This window comes from Martes martes, assembly GCF_963455335.1.
Source record: "Martes martes genome assembly, chromosome: 6".
NCBI classification, from domain to species: Eukaryota; Metazoa; Chordata; class Mammalia; order Carnivora; family Mustelidae; genus Martes; species Martes martes.
The window spans coordinates 22,283,166-22,302,578 of NC_137893.1; the positions used below are offsets into that span (position 1 = coordinate 22,283,166).

The 19,413-nt window shown below is 45.0% G+C and overlaps 1 protein-coding gene across 1 annotated transcript; it reads right to left on the bottom strand.

Annotated features, from left to right (window-relative positions):
* Positions 1-16,719: 16,719 nt before the first annotated feature.
* Positions 16,720-17,808, bottom strand: GPR6 (G protein-coupled receptor 6; the record flags this gene model as incomplete). The annotated part of the gene is made up of 1 exon (XM_080805122.1): positions 16,720-17,808. One exon carries the CDS (start codon positions 17,806-17,808, stop codon positions 16,720-16,722), a length of 1,089 nt encoding a protein of 362 aa, XP_080661248.1.
* Between the last annotated feature and the right edge of the window lie 1,605 nt (positions 17,809-19,413).

Genomic DNA, 19,413 nt, shown 5'->3' on the forward strand with positions numbered 1-19,413 from the left:
TCGGCTCTCTCTCTTTTTTTTTTTTTAATTTCCAAATGAGTTCTTAATTTAGGATTAATTCATCTGAAAGAAGAAAATGTCCCTCTTTTTTTTAAAATTTTTAAAAGATTTTATTTATTTATTTATTTATTTGACAGAGAGAGATCACAAGAGGCAGAGAGGCAAGCGGGGTGGGTGGGGGGAAGCAGGGAGCCAGATGCGGGGCTCAATCCCAGGACCCTGAGATCATGACCTGAGCTGAAGGCAGAGGCTTTAACCCACTGAGCCACCCACATGCCCCGAAAATGTCCTTCTTCAGCCTCTTAAAACCTCCATGGATAAGAGCTGGCCTTTCTCCTCCCTGGGCTCCCGTGTACCATGGCTTCCACTATCTGGGGCTATGACTTTCTGTAAAACTCTACCAGCAAGTGTATTTTTGAGTGACTCATCCTTAGTCCTGAAATGTGCTGCAGGGTGCTTGTTCTCCCAGAGATGATTGCCGCTGCAAACCCACGCCATCCCAGCTCTCACTACGATGATTAAGAGTTGATTAAGAGTTGACCTTGCTACTGTGTGCGGAGAATACGGGCAGGAAATTGAACTAGAAATTTGGAACAAGAGGCCAAGCACTACCTTTGTAACTTTTGTAAGGTCATAAAACCATATTGTCTTTAATACTAAACAATACTCCACTTTATACCTTATTATAAATGTATATTTCCATCAGTAATGTGCCATATCAGAAATACTTTGGGATACAGCACAGCAGATGACAAGATCAGCTCACTTTTCTGCTCTTCATACACCTTTCTCTAACGGGGCTGGAGCTCTATGGCGAACTCTAGAACACGAAAGTCCACCAATTTTCAAGGCATTTCTGCCTAAAGTACAGAGGATCTATTGGATATGATGAGCCCCCTCTTAAGGTATTTAAGATCCTGATGAATAAGTCGATTCTCAGCCAACACAGCATCTCTCTATGCTCCATCACAGAGAGGATCTTGGCTGGTGAGCTGGTCAGAACAGAGAGGCAGGGCTAAAAGAGAACTTAGCAGCCGCCTCCAGCAGAACCCCTCATTTTGCAGGTGAACAACTGAGTTCCACAGAGGTGAAGGGCCTTGCCTGAGGTCACACAGCCATTCCAGGGAAGGCTCAAGTCTGACTTTCAAGGTGCCATCCTCTGGGAAGCGGAAATCATACCCCCAGATTTTCAAGGACCTTATTGCCTCCTGAAGACTGTGGATGGGTCTGGGTGTCTGGGGTCTCTGTCCTCACATTCTTCACCCCCAAAGATGGCCAGAATAATGATTCTAAAGAGCAGGGTGTAGTTCAGGGTGGGGTCTTTGTGTGCCCAGACAAACTGTGGAGAGGCTTATCTGGAAGTCTGGCCCAGCCTTCCCTGTGTGGAAATGGGAGCAGCTGGGTCAGAGGTGGGGGCAGGGGGGGCTAAACAGAGTCCAGGTGAAGATGTACGGGGGGGGGGGGCCCAACCCCGCACTTGTCCTGCAGAACTGCTGGAGTCCTTGTATCTTTCCACTGCTCTGTTTCCAGCACTTTCCACAAGGTTGAGGTATCAAGAGTCTGAACACCAGAGAAAACGAAATTGTGATTAAAAGGATGGGGAAGAACCTCAGATAAGAAGACTGAAGGAGAGACAATGTGTCTAGAGAGTTCCTCAGCAAAGCACGGGAGGCCTGGGGCTAGCCCTAAAAATCAGCATTCAAAGGCAAAAATGTAAAGTGGGAAGCTGCAGGGAAAGGAGAGGGAAGAAAGAAGGAGCCACGGGGAGGGCCCAGCAGGTATCAGAGGTGGTGAGAGACCCGGGAACAGCTACCAAGGAGCCACCATCCCACCCAAAGAGCACAAGGGCCATGAGTGGGGGAGAGCGAAAACCAGTCATCAGCGCATCACAGCTCTCTGGGGACGTTGAGTGCTGCACAAACAGCCCTCTGTACACCTCGAGAATTCCTGAATGCAGCACTGTACCAACGGATAATATTCATAAAGATGCCACTGGGTTATCTAAAGATTCAGCTGGGGTCGGCAAACTTTTTCTGCGAGGGTCCAGGTAATGGTTTAGACCTTGTGGGCCATATAGTCACAACTCTGCCTTGGCAGGTCCCAAAGCAGCTCTAGACAATATATAAACCAATGAGTTAGCCGTATGCCAAGGAAACTACTTACAAAAACAAGGTGCTCTGTCAACAAAGACAGGAAAATAAGCTGTATATTTTCTTAGGAGCTAACTGGTTACCAGAAACTCAGCCTGTTTACACTAGCGTAGGTAAAATTAAAAAAAAATTTTTTTTTTCTTTTTTTTGAGGATTTAACAAGGAACCAATCTTGAAGACATCCAAAATGGGAAACATGCAACCAGGCCCACAAGGACCAGGTCCAGAGAATCACGGAGATAAAGGGCTTCTTTCCTCTCCCGCGGAGCCGCAGGTCAGGCGCCTTGTCAGTGTCTCTCTGTGCCCCTTCTCCCTGCTTCGCTCTCAGTGCAAAAATGTGCTGGACGGGGTGGAACCAGTCCCCTTCTGACTTTATATAAACTTTCACTTCAAGAGTCTGCATCCTTAACTGGGTTGTTCAGTGTCCTTGTCCCAAATTTTTGGTAGAGGAGTATCCGATTGGCTCAGCGTGGCCCTGGTGTCCACCTTTGACCAATCAGCTGTGGCCTGTGGGGCTAGTTCATGTGGTAGAACTGACGAGGCCAGAGCAGGAAGCAAGCGTGAGGCCATGATAATGAGCATCCCTGCCGTGTCCATCCTGCTACCAGGAAAACTCCCAACTGCTGGATATTTCTGAGATACTGGACAATTAATACAGAGATAAAGCCATTTGCTGAGTGAAATAAGTCAGTCCGAGAAAGACAATTATCATATGGTTTCACTCATATATGGAATATAAGAAACAGTGCAGAGGACCTTAGGGGAAAGGAGGGAAAACCGAATGGGAGGTCATCAGAGAGAGAGAGAGAGACAAACCATGAGAGACTCTTAACTCTAGGAAACAAATTAAGGGTTGCTGGAGGGGAGGGGTGATGGGGGGATGAGGTCACTGGGTGATGGGCATTAAGGAGGCTACATGATGTGATGAGCACTGGGTGTTATAAGCAGTTGATCAATTATTGAACACTATATCTGAGACTAACATATAGACTACTATATGTTGGCTAATTGAATTTAAATTAAAAAAAGTCATTTGGAGAACAATATAGTAATAATTCACCAAATTTAGCAATTATTTTGTATATTAGCAAGTATACAAAAAAATTCTGAGTCAAGTGATATAGTAATCCTGCTCCTGGGTATATATAATTCAAAGAAATTTTCAGGCTCGTGAATAAGGGGGCAAGGCTGGGAATGTTCCTTTCGATACTATTTGTGGTTGTAGAAAGCTGGGATCAATGTGATCAGTTATTGGGAGACTCGCATGGGGCCCACACTGAGATGCAGCAGTGGGCAGCATAGTCCACAGCAGCCGTAAGGACAGCTATGAGGCGCGGTGCCGAGAGAAACATGGGAAAATGCACGGTGATTCACGCAGCACAACACCATCAATGTACCTTGAAAATACGCACAACAGAAAATACACATTCTGGAGGAGTCCATCCAAACAACATGGTAACTCATTGAATTCACTCATGAGAAACATATTAGGGACCTCTGTCTATGACAGAGGCCTAGCTTGTGAGAAACCAATTCTTCCACCAAGACTAGGTATACATGCTGAATAAAACATGCTTGAATGTGGCTTTACTTAGGAAAGGGATCTTTGTAGATATTCTTAAGGATCGCAGTAGATGAGATCATCCTGGATTACCTAGGTGGGTCCTTGTCAGAGACAGAAGAGGAGTAGACACACACAGGTTCTCAAGGGCCACGTGAAGATGGAAACAGAGATTGGAGGGATGTAGCCACAAGCTAAGGAACGCCCAGGACTACCAAATGCGGAAATAGGCAAGGAAGCATTCTCTCCTTCAAAGGGAGTGTGGCCCTGTCTACACCTTGATTTGACGTTCAGCCTCCAGAACTTTGAGAGAATACGTTTCTGTTGCTGTAAGCTACCCAATTTGTAGTAATTTGTTATGGCAGCTAAATGGAACTCATACGGCACTGTTTCCATTTCCCAAACAATGCAGAGACAGTTTTCTTCACCATGCATTTTTTCTTATTCATAAGTTTCCGCTCTTATGCAACAAAAGGTTATTGCTGTCTTACATGTTAGTTCTACATATATTTTAATTTTTATTTATTTATTTATTTTTGAAAGAGAGAGGGAGAGAGAGAGAGAGAGAGAGCGCTAACACAAACAGGGGGAAGGGCAGAGGGAGAAGGAGACTCCCTGCTGATCAGGGAGCCCAATGTGGGCTCAATCCCAGGACTCCATCCCTGAACTCCAGGATCATGAGCTGAGCTGAAGGCAGATGCTTAACCAACTGAGCCACCCAGGTGCCCCACTATGTATATTTGAAACCAAGCAAGACAGTGTGATTATATATATATATATATATATATATATTTATCTATTTGAGAGAGAGTGTACTCATGGTGGGAGGTGCAGAGAGAGAGGGAAAGAATCTCAAGCAGACTCTGCACCGAGGGTGGGGCCTTATGTGGGGCCGATCTCATGACCTTGAGGGCACCACCTGAGCTGAAAACAAGAGTCAGATACTTAACAAACTGCACCACTCTGGTGCCCCTGTTTTGTTTTGTATTTGATAATTTCATTTAAAATTACCTGACTTGCTAGATGAAAGCTGGCATCTCATTGTAATTCACATTCTTTCGGTAATATAATTGAACAATTGTTTACCTTTCTTTGTGAAATGCCTTTCATGTTTTTGTCAATTTTCCCGTTGGGTTCATTAATACTGTCTTGGTTTGTAAAATTTCTTCAGATGTAAGAGAGTAACCCTTTTGCCATATATATTTTAGAAATATTTTCTCTACTATGTTCTTTTTCTTTTAATTTTGCTTACGGCAGGGTTTCTTTTAGCACACATGCTTTAATGTCTTACTTACCTTGTATTTTGCTCATTGCTTTTAAACTCAGAAAGTCCTCCCTTCTCTGGACATAGATAGGGACTCACTTGAATTTTCTTTTAATTTTTTAATAGAATTAAAGTTTAACTTTTTAAAAAAGATGTTATTTATTTGAGAGAGAGCAAGCACACAGAGGGAGTGGGAGAGGGAGAAGCTAACTCCCGGCTGAGCAGAAAGCATGGGACTCGATCCCAGGACCCCAAGATTATGACCTGAGACAAAGGCAGACCCTTAACCAACTGATCCACCCAAGTGCCCCTAAAATTTAACTTTTAACTCATTAATCTTTATTAAAGTTAATTGGAGGAGGTAAAAAACCCAGCTCATTAGACTAAAAGCTTTGGCTAAAGTCCTTAAGATGGTCAACCGCATGATTTAGTTGTTGGAGCACCAAACAAAAAAACCCAGAACAAGTTTTGGATTGAATTCCAGGGCACAAGAGAGTTTGGCTCTGGTGTAGGGCTGGTGACTCAGCTTGTCTACCAACTCATCGGATGTTTAGCCAAAGATTGTCATCCCCAACAATGGAGCTGGAAGCTGCCACTAAACTCTCCTTCCTGGGTGGTTTCATTCTGTCTTGTGGGCTCTGATGGAACAATGAAAAGCAGCCAAACTTTGAGTCTGGAGAGAATGAGAAGAAGAGTCTGGGGTGAAAACTCCCTTCCCCCATTACACCAGAGAACCAGGACTCTGAAGCAGTGGGACCTTAGGTTTATAGACTGGAAAAGAGCACGTCAGGCTTTGCGAACAGTTCTATCAGCAGCCCCTTGCTAAAGATCAGGCCTGGGTCACCAGCCCTACAATGCTCAGAGCTCAGTACAGGCACTAGGGCTGGTGGGGAGTCCTGGGCCCGCTGATTTTCTAAGAGTAAGGAAGGGACATCTCTGAGCACACAGGGAGGGGCCAAGAGCGGCTGTACAAACAGGTGGGAGCACACCTGAGTCTATACAGTGGACGGATCACCAAACACCTCATGCAACAGGGGAGACACACCGGGAGCCTTGGATAAACTGAGTTCCGGATGTGTCTTCCCCATTTACTAGCTGTGCAATCTTGGGGAAGTGACCTGCTTTCTCTGAGGCCCGATAACACTCTCTGAAACCCTAGGCAACTGTACCAGATGTCTTCTGAGGTCCCTTCCAGCCCTGATCCTCTCTGATTCTGCCACTCAAACCACCAACAGATGCTGGACAGAGAAGGCAGCTCTTACGTGGAGAAGAAGGGAGGGAGCCACAGCCTCCTGGAGTTACATGGAATCTGGGGAGCTCGAGCAGGCTGGTTTTCACATGCACATTGCATGATATAGAAAGTTCTACCGGTTTGGTACCAGCCTGTCCAGTGACACCAATCACTGATTAAATGTCTCAGCAACAAAAGATAATGTTATCAGCTGTCACCATTTCAGTAATAAAGTGGATGTGCATTCAGGGCAGTGCAAATGTAATTTATCAAAATGTTATGGAACAAATGATCGTTTAGCTGTCTTGACCTTCTGCCATGGTTTCCGTAGGCACCTTTGTGTAAAATATGCGCAAAACAGATTTCACACACTTCCAGCAAAAGAAAGAATGCTGCCTCCTGCTTATCCTGCTTATTTGCTGTGTGTTCCCATTAATAATAGTCATCATAACATCTGCAGCAATGGTTCTTTTAATATAAGGCTGATTTGAATATTACAGTGTCACCCCACTATCAGACATTGCACTCGTTCTTGGATTTGGTTGCACTACGACTTAACCCAACACACTGGGAGGTTTCCACAACACAGCTGTCACCTGCACACCCAAGTGGCTTGTCAAACATAGACCCTTTCCCCTAACACGACATTCCTGGACTAAGTAACTATACTCAGAGGGTCCTCTCAGTGATGATAGGTCCTTCTCCCCACTCCTGCCACTCGCGGGGCTATATTCAAGTGTGTTCATTTGGCCACCGCTCTGCCTGGGAGTGTTCACTCTGCTGGTCATGTATGCCTCTGGAGAGGATCCCGACAAATTTCTTTCTTATGGCTGCACTTCTCTAGAAAATAATCCAGCTCTGCAGAGCGTCCTTGAACCCAAACTACTACTGGGTGTGTAATGTATCCTTCTAGTGTGTGGGCCCTAGGAATCACAGGGACTCCCAAGTACATTACATAGTGCGTGTGTGTGTCTCTGTGTGTGTGTTAGAGAGAGATAGAGAAAAAGAGAGACAGAAAGACTCTATGTATATTTACTAGTTCGTTTTTTGTTTGTTTTTCTGTACAAGGAATCTGGTTTGAGGGAAGCTGAGATGACATAATCAGCATTAATGTTATTCTCTTCAAATATTCCTAAGTATCAAGGTTCTATTTGAAAATTAAAGATCAATATTTTATGTATGTATGTATGTATTTTTAAAGATTTATTTATTTATTTGATGAGTTTTGACATATGAGATAGAGATAGAGAGAGGGAAAGAGAGGGAGAGAGAGAAAGAGAGAAACAGCACAAGTGTGAGGGACAAGGAGAGGAGAGAGAATCCCAAGCAGACTCCGCACTGAGAGCAGGACTCGATCCCATGACCCTGAGATCACAACCTGAGTTGAAACCAAGAGTCGGATGCTTAACTGACTGTACCACCCAGGGGCCCCTAAACATCAATATTTTATGACAAATATTCATATTCAGATCTTAATTTCAGTCCACTGGAAAAAATGGGCATAATATCAATTTGGATTGCTGTTTTGGAGATAAATCTTAATTATGTGTCAAAAATGTTATATGAATATCATATGTTGTATTTGTATTATTTTCAGAGCAGCAGCTAAAGATATTGAAATGACAATTTTTGAGATATATAGATCACTGAAAACAGATAACCGAAAAATAGGAAAGAGGGCAACTTGAGAAACAAAATGGACTTCGGGCTGTAAAATCTAGACTATGAGAAATTCAGCCTACATTAAGACTGCTTGATAACACCACCACCAACAGTCACAGTAACGGTATTTATGATGCTACTACCTACCAGGTACTCTTTGACCTTTATATATTAACTCATTTAATCCTTACAACAACCCTAGCAGGTAGTTATTATTATGATTTCCCACTGTACAGGTGAGCATTTGCTTAAGGTCTCACAGCTGGTTAGAAAGTCAGGAGACACGACGCTGTAAGATACAGTTCTCCCCTTCCCATTGTCTTTCTCACTCCCACCCTTAAATGGCAGGAGTGCTAATCCGATTGGTCTGTCTAGTAAGTGGCCGGATGCATGCTCTCTTCCTTCTGGCGGGAGCTATAGAGACAGTGGTATTCCTTGTCTGGAGGCTTGGCCAGTTCCTTTTGTCTATCCTCGCAGGCAACCAGATCCAGGCTAAGTGGACACTGGCCATTTCTGTGTTTCTCTCTCTTCTGATTCTCTTCTCTTCGGGTCTGCAAATTTGATGTTGGTTTGTTTTGCATTGCAACCATTAATACCAAGATCTGACACATGGGAGTTGAATATTGAGGGCTTAAATTGGGCAAAGCAAGTCAATCTTTTGACGGAGCCTCTTTGGGCCTGCCTGGCTTCAGGAAAAAGGACACAAGCCAGCCTCCAAGCATGTTCTGCCTTTAGATGACACGCCAAAGCCACAGCTCACAGTCCCAGCAAACTTTCTCCCTCCGTTCCTCCAACAACTATTAATTTTGACTTGATATCATCCCTCACTATTTCCCTAAGGTGTTTAATAATGTTGTGGGTGGAATTCAGGTATTTCTGGATCCTCTGACCGCAGTCATTAAATGCACTCTTAACCTCAATTTGCATATCCACAAAAATCCAACAGCATGGGCTTAGGATTGTTTGTTTTCAGAGAAGGGTTTGTGCTAAACCTTCATAATTCTCTCCTCCTGTGTGAGCGGGGGCAAAGTCTGATTGAGTTAGAACATCAGGCTCCTCTCTGGCACAATGCTTCCTTTCTGCTCAACCTCAAGTCTTGACTGTTTTCATACTGTGTTCTGCTAACTGAACTCAACAGCCCTCATATATAAGTTTTATTAAAGGACCACAAAACTCCATCTCATATAAAATGATACTTGAAAATCTGGGCTTGAATCTTGAGAATCTCTTCTCTGTCTACAACTTGATGGTCAGTTTGGAATGGGACCATGGATTAGTTCTTGAAGCCATGAATGATGAAATATTCTTGAATCTGTCCATTTCTGATTCACCTTTCTTTCTGAGCACTCAACGGAATTACATTTCCACACACCCTCGAGTTAGGTGGCCCTCTATGACTAGTTCTTCCCAATGGGTTGTGAGTAGAAGTGTAATTTATGGACTACAGCATTTCATTGCTGGCATGATACTTTCCAGCGTTCCCTTCCCTTGCCCTAGTGAATGTAGAGAAGACTTCATGTTGCAGGAATAGAGCCGGAAGACGAATCGCTATCTCACTGGATGGGGAATAGTTGCCTTGGGAAGTCACCCAGGTAGTGTAGTTAACAGTGTACAAGTGAGAATTCCTTTTTGTGTTAGGTTGCTATGATTTGGGCTAAATAATAAATTATTAATTAATTAATTAATAATAAATTAATAAATAATTAATCATAAATTAAGCTGCAGCATAGCTTAGTCTATTCTGATTAATACACCATGTCATATTGAAATTTTTGCACTTTATTTTCATATAGTATTATTCTTAATCAGCTGCTATTTTACTGTGATTCTTTCTCTGAACTTTATTTATTACAACTACATTGAGGCTATAATTGACATATAGTGAACTGTATGTATTTAAAGTACACAATTTGATGAGCTTTGACATATGTGTACCCTCAAGAAATCATCCTTGTGACCCATTGTGATCCTTGGTTCTCTCTCTTTCTCATCCCTATGCCCCCAGCTCCCAACCAGACCTACTTTCTGTCACTATTTTCAAGAATTTAATATAACTGGAATTTACTATGTACTTTTTTTAAAAAAATTTTTAATTTTTAAAATTTCTTTTCAGTGTACCAGAATTCATTGTTTATGTACCACACCCAGTGTTCCATGCAACATGTGCCCTCCACAATACCCACCACCAGGCTCACCTTATGTACTTTTTTTGGATCTTTCTTCTTTTACTCAACACATCTTGTTTGGATCCTGCCATACTGTTGTATGCAATAATAGTATTTTCCTTTTAACTTCTGGTTGTGCCATTGTATAACTGTACCACGGTTAGTTTATTTGCTTATCTTGTGAAAGACATTTGAGCTCTTACCAGTTTTTGGTTATTCCAGATAAAACTGCTGGGAACATTAATGTGCAAGTCTTAATCTGGACATATGCTTTATTTCTCTTGGGTACATACTTCAGAGTGGAATGGCTGGATTGTACGGTAGGCGTAGGTTTAGCTTTTTAAGAAACTATGAAACTATTTCCCAAAGTGTACCATTTTACATTCCTACCATCAATATGGTATGGACTGACCTTTAATTTTGATTAAATAATTATGCTATCTCAAGGTCACAGCTTTGTTCCCAATGTTGTTAACTCAGGTTCTTGATACTTCTTGCAATAGTGTCTTAACTGGCACTCCTCCTTCAGATAAATTGAGGTTGTCAGATAGGAACTCAGTGCACTTCCTCCCACCACTTATAAACTTAGCTCTATCAGTACCAATCATTCCCACCTTGCCTCCTGTCAGAGCAGGGGAGCTATGTCTCCACCTCCTCCTGGCTAAGTCCCTCTCTCCCTGTGATGCCCTGCCTGGACCCTCATTCTTTTCCACTGAAGCCTCACCCCGACAGCCATCTTCTTCTCTCTGCTTTTCTCATTATATGGTATTTGCCCCTTAGTCTAATAATATATTCATTTTTTTGCTTCTCTTTAAGAAACAAAACAAAGACGATCTTGTGACCCCTTATTGTCCTCTAGATACTACCCTATCTCTCTTCTTTCATTTAAAGTTAAATTTATTGGGGGAAAAAGTGGGGGAAAATTCCATTTTCCAGGTCACTGAAACCTAACTTTCATCCTGCTCTCCACTGAAGTTGCTCTCCCCGAGGTTCCCATGACCAACATGTTCCTAAATCTAACATTTTCTAAATCCTCTCTTACTTAACGTCTGGTCAGACTTTATGCAATTTGGTCACTACCTTCTTAAAACATTTTTCCTTTTGGCTTTCCAGGGGTCGCCCCTGGATGCTCCTCATTGGTCTCCTGTTTTCTTTTGCTTTCCTGCATTGTACTCCATATATTATTTGGCCCAGACTGTGACCTTGACCTCTCCCCATTCCTTCCCATGGCTTCACTTCTACCTTAATTTAAGATTGATAATTACCAAAATGATGTCTCCATCCCAGCCATCTTTGTGAGCTTCAAAGTCACTAGCTTCCTCTGAGTGACTATCCCATGGATCCTGAAATATAATATGTAGAAACTTGATTTACCACCCTGTTGCTCAAATCTGCCTCTCTCCCTATGTCCCCATCTCAGAGAATCCACCCAGCTGAATATTCTTGGCTCCTATCCTGTTTTTCAATCCCCACAATCATTCACTGAGTTGGACACACTCTACTTTGAGATCTCTTGAGTTCATCTCCTTTTCCTCACCCTTTCTGCCCTTCTTAGCGGAGGCTCACATCACCTTGACCGGGATTGCTCCCGGGATTGGACCTGCCTCTAAAGCGGTCTCTTGGCTTTCAGTCAGTCCCACCTACAATCCATTTCCAATACTTCTTTTTGTGACTGGGCTCCTGCCTTTCTCTCCAGATTTAGTTGCTGCTACTTCCTCTCTAAGGTCTCGATCATATACAATCCAGCCATACAGAATGGCATACATTTCTCTAAATGGGCCACACTTTTGTGCTTCATATTGTCCTCTTGGTCTGAAATGCCGCCCTTCAATGTCCTTTGCCTTGTAAATTTTTTTTTGTTCTCCTGGACTTAGTTCAGTATTGCCACCCTAGTGAAGTCTTCCGTAGGATTCCTCTAGCCTTTGTATGGGATCCTTACTACTCTGATTTACTTTTATTATGTACTTTTTCATCAGTACTGCTCTCAGAGTAATGGATTGTTATCTTAGATGGCAAAAGAGACTTTGCAGATAGGATTAACTTAAGGGTTTTGAGATGGGGAGGTTATCCTGGATTACTTGGGCAGGTCCTAAATGTAATCCTAAATTTCCTTATAAGGGGGAGATTTGACTACAGAAAATGGCAACGTGATCATTTAGGAAAATTAATATACTGAAGATGGAGAAAGGGGCCACTGGCTAAGGAATGCTACTCTAAAAGATGGAAACATCAACAAAGATTCTCCCCCTCCCCCCAGTGAAATTTATTTCAGACTTCTGATCTCTATAACTATGAAAGAAAAAATACATGTATTTTTTTTTTAAGACTTCATTCATTTGAGAGAGGGCAAGAGTGGGGGCTTGTGGGCAGAGGGAGAAGCAGATTTCCCACCAAGCAGGGAGTCTGATGGGGGCTCCATCCCAGGACCCTGAGATCATGACCTGAGCTCAAGGCAGATGCTTAACTAACTGAGCCACCCAGGCACCTGGAAATGTGTATTGTTTTAAAGCTACCACGTTTGTGTTCATCTGTTACAGCAGCAATAGAAAACTAACATCCTGGGCCATGCAGGGCCCTTCGCGCCTTAGAGGCCCTGCTCTAGGGCTCTTCCGGTTGTGTTCCTTCTCTTGGGGTAAAAAGTCTATGTCCCCATGTTTAGGCCAGGTATCGAGTATCCAGCCCAGAGTTCTTTCCTCAAGAAATTCTTACTCAAGGCCTATTTCCAGGCCTAAATATTACTTTCCCCAAGTTTGTCCTCTTGAAACAGACTGTTGGTGGTCTCATGCCTGGGTCTGAAGGGTAGTCAAGGGAGCAACTGTTCGTGGAGGTGAGCCACTGGGTAGACAGTAGAATGTAGGGCACGAGGACGGAAGCCGGGAGATCAGAGAAAGGCTTCTACAGCATTTCGGGTGAGAGATGATGATAGTGGTGGAGATGCTAAGAAAGGCTGGACTCAATATATTTTGAAAGTAAAGACAACAGGCTTCACTGATACATTGAACAGGAGCTATGAGAGAAAGAGAGGGGAAGTGTGATTCCAAGGTGTCTGGCCTGAACACCTGGAAAGATGACATTGTCATTAACCTAGATGGTAAGGAAGGGAAAAAGAGAAGGTTCTTGGATAAAGATCAGAGGCCCAATTTTAAATGCAGGAAACTTTGGATGCCTATTACATAGCAAAGTGGGTAGGCAATCCCATGTTCAAGTGAATCTTGCCTCTCTTAAAGAGTATGCTTCCTGCAACTAGCATAGGGTCTTGAAATAGGGGATTGTTTTTATTTGATAAGTCAGATGAATATGTGACCTTCCTCCATAGAAGTATTTCAAGACCTATTCACACTTTTGTATCCCCACATAATCAAGTTGGTTAATCTGAAGCCTACTGACGTTACACAGCTTGGCCAACTGCGTAAGCCAGGATATTAACAACCTGATTGTTTAGTATCTTCTTGTTCTTGGCTCTCTCAAACATTTTGATTAGGACTAGCACTGAAGTTGAATATGAATACCAAATGGATTGAAGTGAGATCCATGGTCCCTGTCTTATTATCCTAGTGTTGAACTTTCTTCATTCACTGATTGCAAGGAATTTTTCTCTGTAACTATAAAATGTATAGTAATATTGACTTCTTTGTTCCATCTCTGGAATTATATTGTTTTTCTCCACCACATGTTTGGAAATGTTTACAGCCCAAGCTCTTGTTATTTCAGTATGCTTGAACGCATTCTGGATACTAATAGGGCCTGAAAGTGTCTGATGATGCTGAAAACTCGATGAAGGTTAGTTCTTTAGAAAATGTTAATTTGATGAATGAGCAATAAGGCTGATCCTCCTGGCTCTAAATTTACAGACACTATAAAACCATTTGTCTATGAAACTTAATATATTTCACAGCGTTAAAAAGGTCAGACCTCTGTTGCACGATGTTGGAGACCAGGTTGCTCTTGCACGTTCTCTTGTATCTTCTATAATCAAGCTATTTTTCCCCTTCACACTCCTCCAGTTTCTCTTGTCAAGTTCACCAATGATATCGACATTAAAAAATCTATAGTCATTGTCTTTAATCCTCATTTTACTTATCTCCTCAGCAACACTTGACACAGTTGGCTGCTTCATCCTTAAACACGTTTCCTTCTTTATTTTGGATAATTGTGCTCTTTTGGTGTAATGGTTCATTTTATGTGTCAACTTGGCTAAACCACAGGATGCACAGACATTTGGTCAAGACTTATTCCTGAATTGTTTCTGGATGGGATTAACACTTGGAGGTAGAATGAATGAAGAGTTTGCCTTCCCTAGTGTAGATAGGCCTCATCCAATCAACTGAAGGCCAGGAAAGAATAAAAGGGCTAAGAAAGAGGGAATTTCTGTTGCCTGAATGTCTTGAGCTGGAACATTGGTCTTTTCCTGCATTTTTTTTTAAACTTTATTTTTTCAGTGTTCCAAGATTCATTGTTTATGCACCACACCCAGTGCTCCATGCAATACGTGCCCTCCTTAATATCCACCACCAGGCTCACCCAACCCCCTCCCCCCACCAAAACCCTCAGTTTGTTTCTCAGAGTCCACAGCCTCTCATGGTTTGTCTCCTCCTCAATTTCCCCCAACTCCCTTCTCCTCTCCATCTCCCCATGCCCTCCATGTTATTCCTTATGCTCCACAAATAAGCGAAAGCATATGATAATTGGTTCTCTTCTTTATCCATTTGTCTGTTGAAGGGCATCTCGGCTCTTTCCACAGTTTGGCTATTGTGGTCATTGCTGCTATGAACATTGAGGTGCATATGGCCCTTCTTTTCACTACATCTGTATCTTTGGGGTAAATACCCAGTAGTGCAATTGCAGGGTCATAGGGAAGCTCTATTTTTAATTTCTTAAGGAATCTCCACACTGTTCTCCAAAATGGCTGCACCAATTTGCATTCCCACCAACAGTGTAAGAGGGTTCCCCTTTCTCCACATCCTTTCCAACACTTGTTGTTTGCTGTCTTGTTAATTTTGGCCATTCTCTTGCATTTGATCTCAAGATGAAACACCAGTTCTTCTTGGGTCTTGAGCCCATGGGCTCTCCTGGTTCTCAGGCCTTTGGAGACATACTGGAACAATACCATCAGCTTTCTTGGGTCTCCAGCTTTCTGACTACAGATCTTGGGACTTCTTAACCTCCAAACTTGCACAAGCCAACTCTTTATATAAAAGAAATCTCTCATTCTATGGGTGTGTGTTTCTTGCTGTAAGTGAGCTCCTTCACTAGAATTTAGCACTAAGAGCACAGAAAACTTTTTGTCTATTTTGTTCACTTCTATATTCCAGCTCTGGAATTGTGTCTAGCAAACAGTAGGCACTCAACAAATACTTGTGGACTGTAGGAAGAAAAAAATTTGCCTGTGGTATTTTCCCAAGGTCTAAGACCAATAACAACTTGTGCTCATGTGCGTATTTCTTCACAGATACTCAGAGCATGTCCACATGTGTTACCTTATTTATCCTTACATCATCCTATAAGAGGGGGGAGGAGGGGAGCCATTTAACTATGACTCATATCCACTGGTGAACTGGGAATGCTTGGTTCTTAGAAGTCTTAATGCCCTGTGTTTTGAAGCTACAAGCACCTCAAAAGGGGTTGCTGGGCATACCTTCACTTATCTCATGAACACAATGTATCTTGGAATCCTGTCTTGGAAGAATTGATTTCTTTGCATTTTTCTACAAGAATGGGCCAGCAAAAATACACTCAGTCAATATGAATTTCAAACATTTAAAATTCTTTCCAGACTGAGAAAGCTATAACTAAAAGTTGTTTCAGAACTCACAAGTGCACGTGTGGTAAGAGGAAGGAAAGGTTTCAGGTACCCTCTGGAGCTTGTCTTCAGAACCCAGAAACCAAGGAGTAGATTAATTTGTAGGTTAATAATACCAATAACCCTTTAGTGTCCTATGAATACTGTTATGTGACTCTCTTACTCCCTGTCAGTCCCCCCACCACCTCAAATCTGTATTAGGTATTTCCATGACAATTTGTGAACAATGTGCAGATGCATGTGGTTTTTGACATTAAGATTTCGTAGGAGGGAGATGATACATAATAAACTTTTTAAGTAAATGTACCAATATTCCAGCTTTTAAATAGTAATCCGGTAGTCACAGGCCCCCAAATTACATTTTTATTTTGTGTTTATTTGTGTACAAAATATGTTATAATTTACTGATGCATGTGCAGCAAAATATACTATCACATACAACAAAAATACACCTTTTACTCTTCTTCCCCTGCCCCTGAAAAATGGCAACACTGTTTTGGCAGTTCAGCAGCTAAAAATAAAGTGCTATGATTAAGCAGTATCATAATGTCTTCACTTGACAAATGTGATGTACAATTCGAGTACACAACCACATCTTTTGTTAGTTTTTTTCACAGAACAGGAAAGCCCACATCCTGAACCCCTTCAGAAGATACAAATATTTGTATATATATGTACACATGTATACACTGTATATGTAAAGTGCCAAAGAGCCTCTTTGTCTTTTGCGAGTTTGATGTAGTTATGTTTATTCTCTCTTCCTTTCTTTCCAAAGTCAGAATCACACCACTGGGATCTCAGAGTTCAGCAGCAGGCACCGAGAAGCTCACTGAAGGGTGGCTTGTTGTGGGTGTGGTGTTGGCAGGAGGACGGAGGGAGGGAGCCTTCAGACCTCACTGGGGGACCTAGAACGGAAGGGCACTTTGGACTGGAAACAGCCACAGAACAGGAGCCACAGGGCACGCTGAATCTCCTGGTTGCGGAAGGCATAGATGATGGGATTGATCATGGAGTTGTAGGTGGCGGGCAGCAGGGTGGCGTAGGTATAGACTGCCGGGTCCTCCCGGCTGCCTACCACGCAATAGATGGCGAAGGGCAGCCAACTGGCGCCAAAAGTGCCCAGTACCACGGCCAGCGTGCCCACACCCTTTCTGGTGGCTGCCAGGTGGGGCGGCGCCAGGCAGTGCTGCTGCAGCGCGATCTGGTGCGCGTGGCGCCAGACCACCTGGCAGATGCGCACGTACAGGTGCAGCATGATGCCGAAGACCGCAAAGAAAGCAGCGGAGAGCAGCGCCACGTGGCTGCGCGTTAGCGGGCGCACCACGCTGCAGGTGGCTCGCTCTGCGAGGCAGTTCCAGCCGAGCACCGGCAGCAGCCCGAGGCCTAGGGACACCGTCCAGGTGGCCGCGAGCAGGAGGTGCACGCCCAACAGGGTCCGGCGCGAGTAGTAGGTGAGCGCGTTGTAGAGAGACAGGTAGCGGTCCACCGTGATGGCCAGCAGGCTGCTGACCGAGGCAGCGAAGGAAGCCACGAGGAAGCCCACCGTGAGCAGGCTCACCGTCTCTGAGGGCACCACGTACTGGAACACGAAGTGAAGGATGAGACCGCAGCCCGCCAGCAGGTCGGCCGTGGCCAGGCTGCCCACCAGCACAAACATAGGCGTGCGCAGCGCGGGGGTGGACGCGATTAGAGCCACTACCAGAGCATTTTCGCCTGCGATCACCGTCCCCGACACGCACAGGAGCACGTCCCAAGGATTCACCGCCGACAGCAGCAGCCCCGGCGGCCCGGCCGGCAGCTGAGAAGACAGCTCCAGGGACACGTTAGCCGCGCCGCCGCCCCCCAGCGCCGCCGCTGCAGGGGGCCCCCATTCACCGCTGTCCCGCGCCCCTGCTGCTGTGGCCGCCGCCGCCGCTCCCTCGGCGGTCACTGCCACCACCTGGGACTCGTTGAGCGAGGAGGCGCTCGCGTTCATTGCGGCCTGTCGCTGCACCCTGCTTGGAAAAGGGAGAACAAGCGTCAGGTGTGTGTTTCGAGCCTCCCGGGAACTTCCCGGGCTCAGGTGCCCGACTTCTATTGCTCATCCCACCGCAGGACCCCAGAGCAGAGGGAGGAAGCAGTATCGAGAGCCTGAAATTAGTAAATACCTGTTGAGTGACCGAGCGAGCGAGTGAGTGAAATGCACACAAATGCCCCCACAAATAGATCTGAGTTTTTGCACAGATATGTGCACGGACAGCATGCACTCGCTTGCACAAAGATCAGTCCCGTAAGTGTGCCTGTAATTGCACACGCATCAGTTTGCCCCGAGCTAGGGGTATCAGCCTTGGCCGAGTCGCGCCTGGGCTCTGGCGGCGGGGGTTAGGCTTTCTCCTAAACTGGGCGGCGGAGTCGCTGTCCGCGGTGCTGAAAGCGAAGTTTCTGAGGTCGCGGAGTTCAGCGCGCCCTGAAGGCCACAGAGATCCCCGGGAAAGGGGTTTTGGGGAGGGAGGCTGGGTGTCTGTGTGCCGGGAGGATGTGGAGCCAAGCGTGCCCCCATTTCTCCGGCTTTAAGGACTCATCCCCTGGCCATCCTTCACCCCGTCCCTACTCCACACCCTCAAAGTTCGTCTCGGGAGCCGGGCTGCTCACCTGGGGAGTCAGGGCTTCAGGAAGTCGCTGATCATGAGCGCTGCAGCGGGGCGCCAGGCTGCGCTCCCCGCGCGCGCGGACTGAGCCTATGCCTGCGGGGCGACAGGGCCCGCGCGGAGCAGAGCGCCGGGCTCCTGTGGCTGTGCTGGCGCCGCCGAGAGTGAGAGACAGTCAGAGGCAGAAAGGGCGGCTACGAGCAGCGCGCCCGCTGGAGACTGACAGGCAGGGCGCGGTGACGTCAGGCTCCCGGCTCCTGGGTGCGAGGAGGCACTCACTCTGTTTCACCGCCCTTCACTAACCCCCCACCCCCATCCCTCCTTCCCCAAAGTATGTCTCAGAGGGTTCAAGGGGGGAGCAGAAGCCAGAGCGGCCATCTCCAGTCCAAAACGTCCCGGAGTGGGATAAGGGAACGAAGAGAGGGAGAGAAGAATGAAGTCTTTGAGGAGGGTGAGCTGGGAGGGGAGGGGTCAGGTGTGACCGCTCAGCCCACGGTCAAAGGTCACTGAGAGGCTCAGGTGGGTGTTTACATCCGGAGAAGGAGGAGATTAGGGCAGAGAGGTCAGACCACACAGTTGCTACCTTTAAAAAAGATACAGTACTCTGTTGCCGGCAGGAATGAATGAACGAGGGGGCAAAATGAGGTTTTGAGAGGATGTTTGTGGTGGGTGTCAGTCGAGTAGAGCCAGAGGAGAAATGTAGAGTTGAATAAACAAAGAAAAGATGGGACATTTGAGGAAAACAGTCTTTTTGGAAGTTACCTGTGCAATTCCTCTCTCTTTCCCTCCATTCCTTCCTCTCCCTCCCCAAGGTCTTTCTGGAACTCTACACAGCAGGTTTTGCCATGATTTCCCAGCTCAGTGTTTCCCAGTTTTGGTGTGGATAGTGCCCTTGGAACCTGCTCCTCAATTAAATATCAGGTCTGTGTCTTTTCAGAAAAGAAGAAAACAGC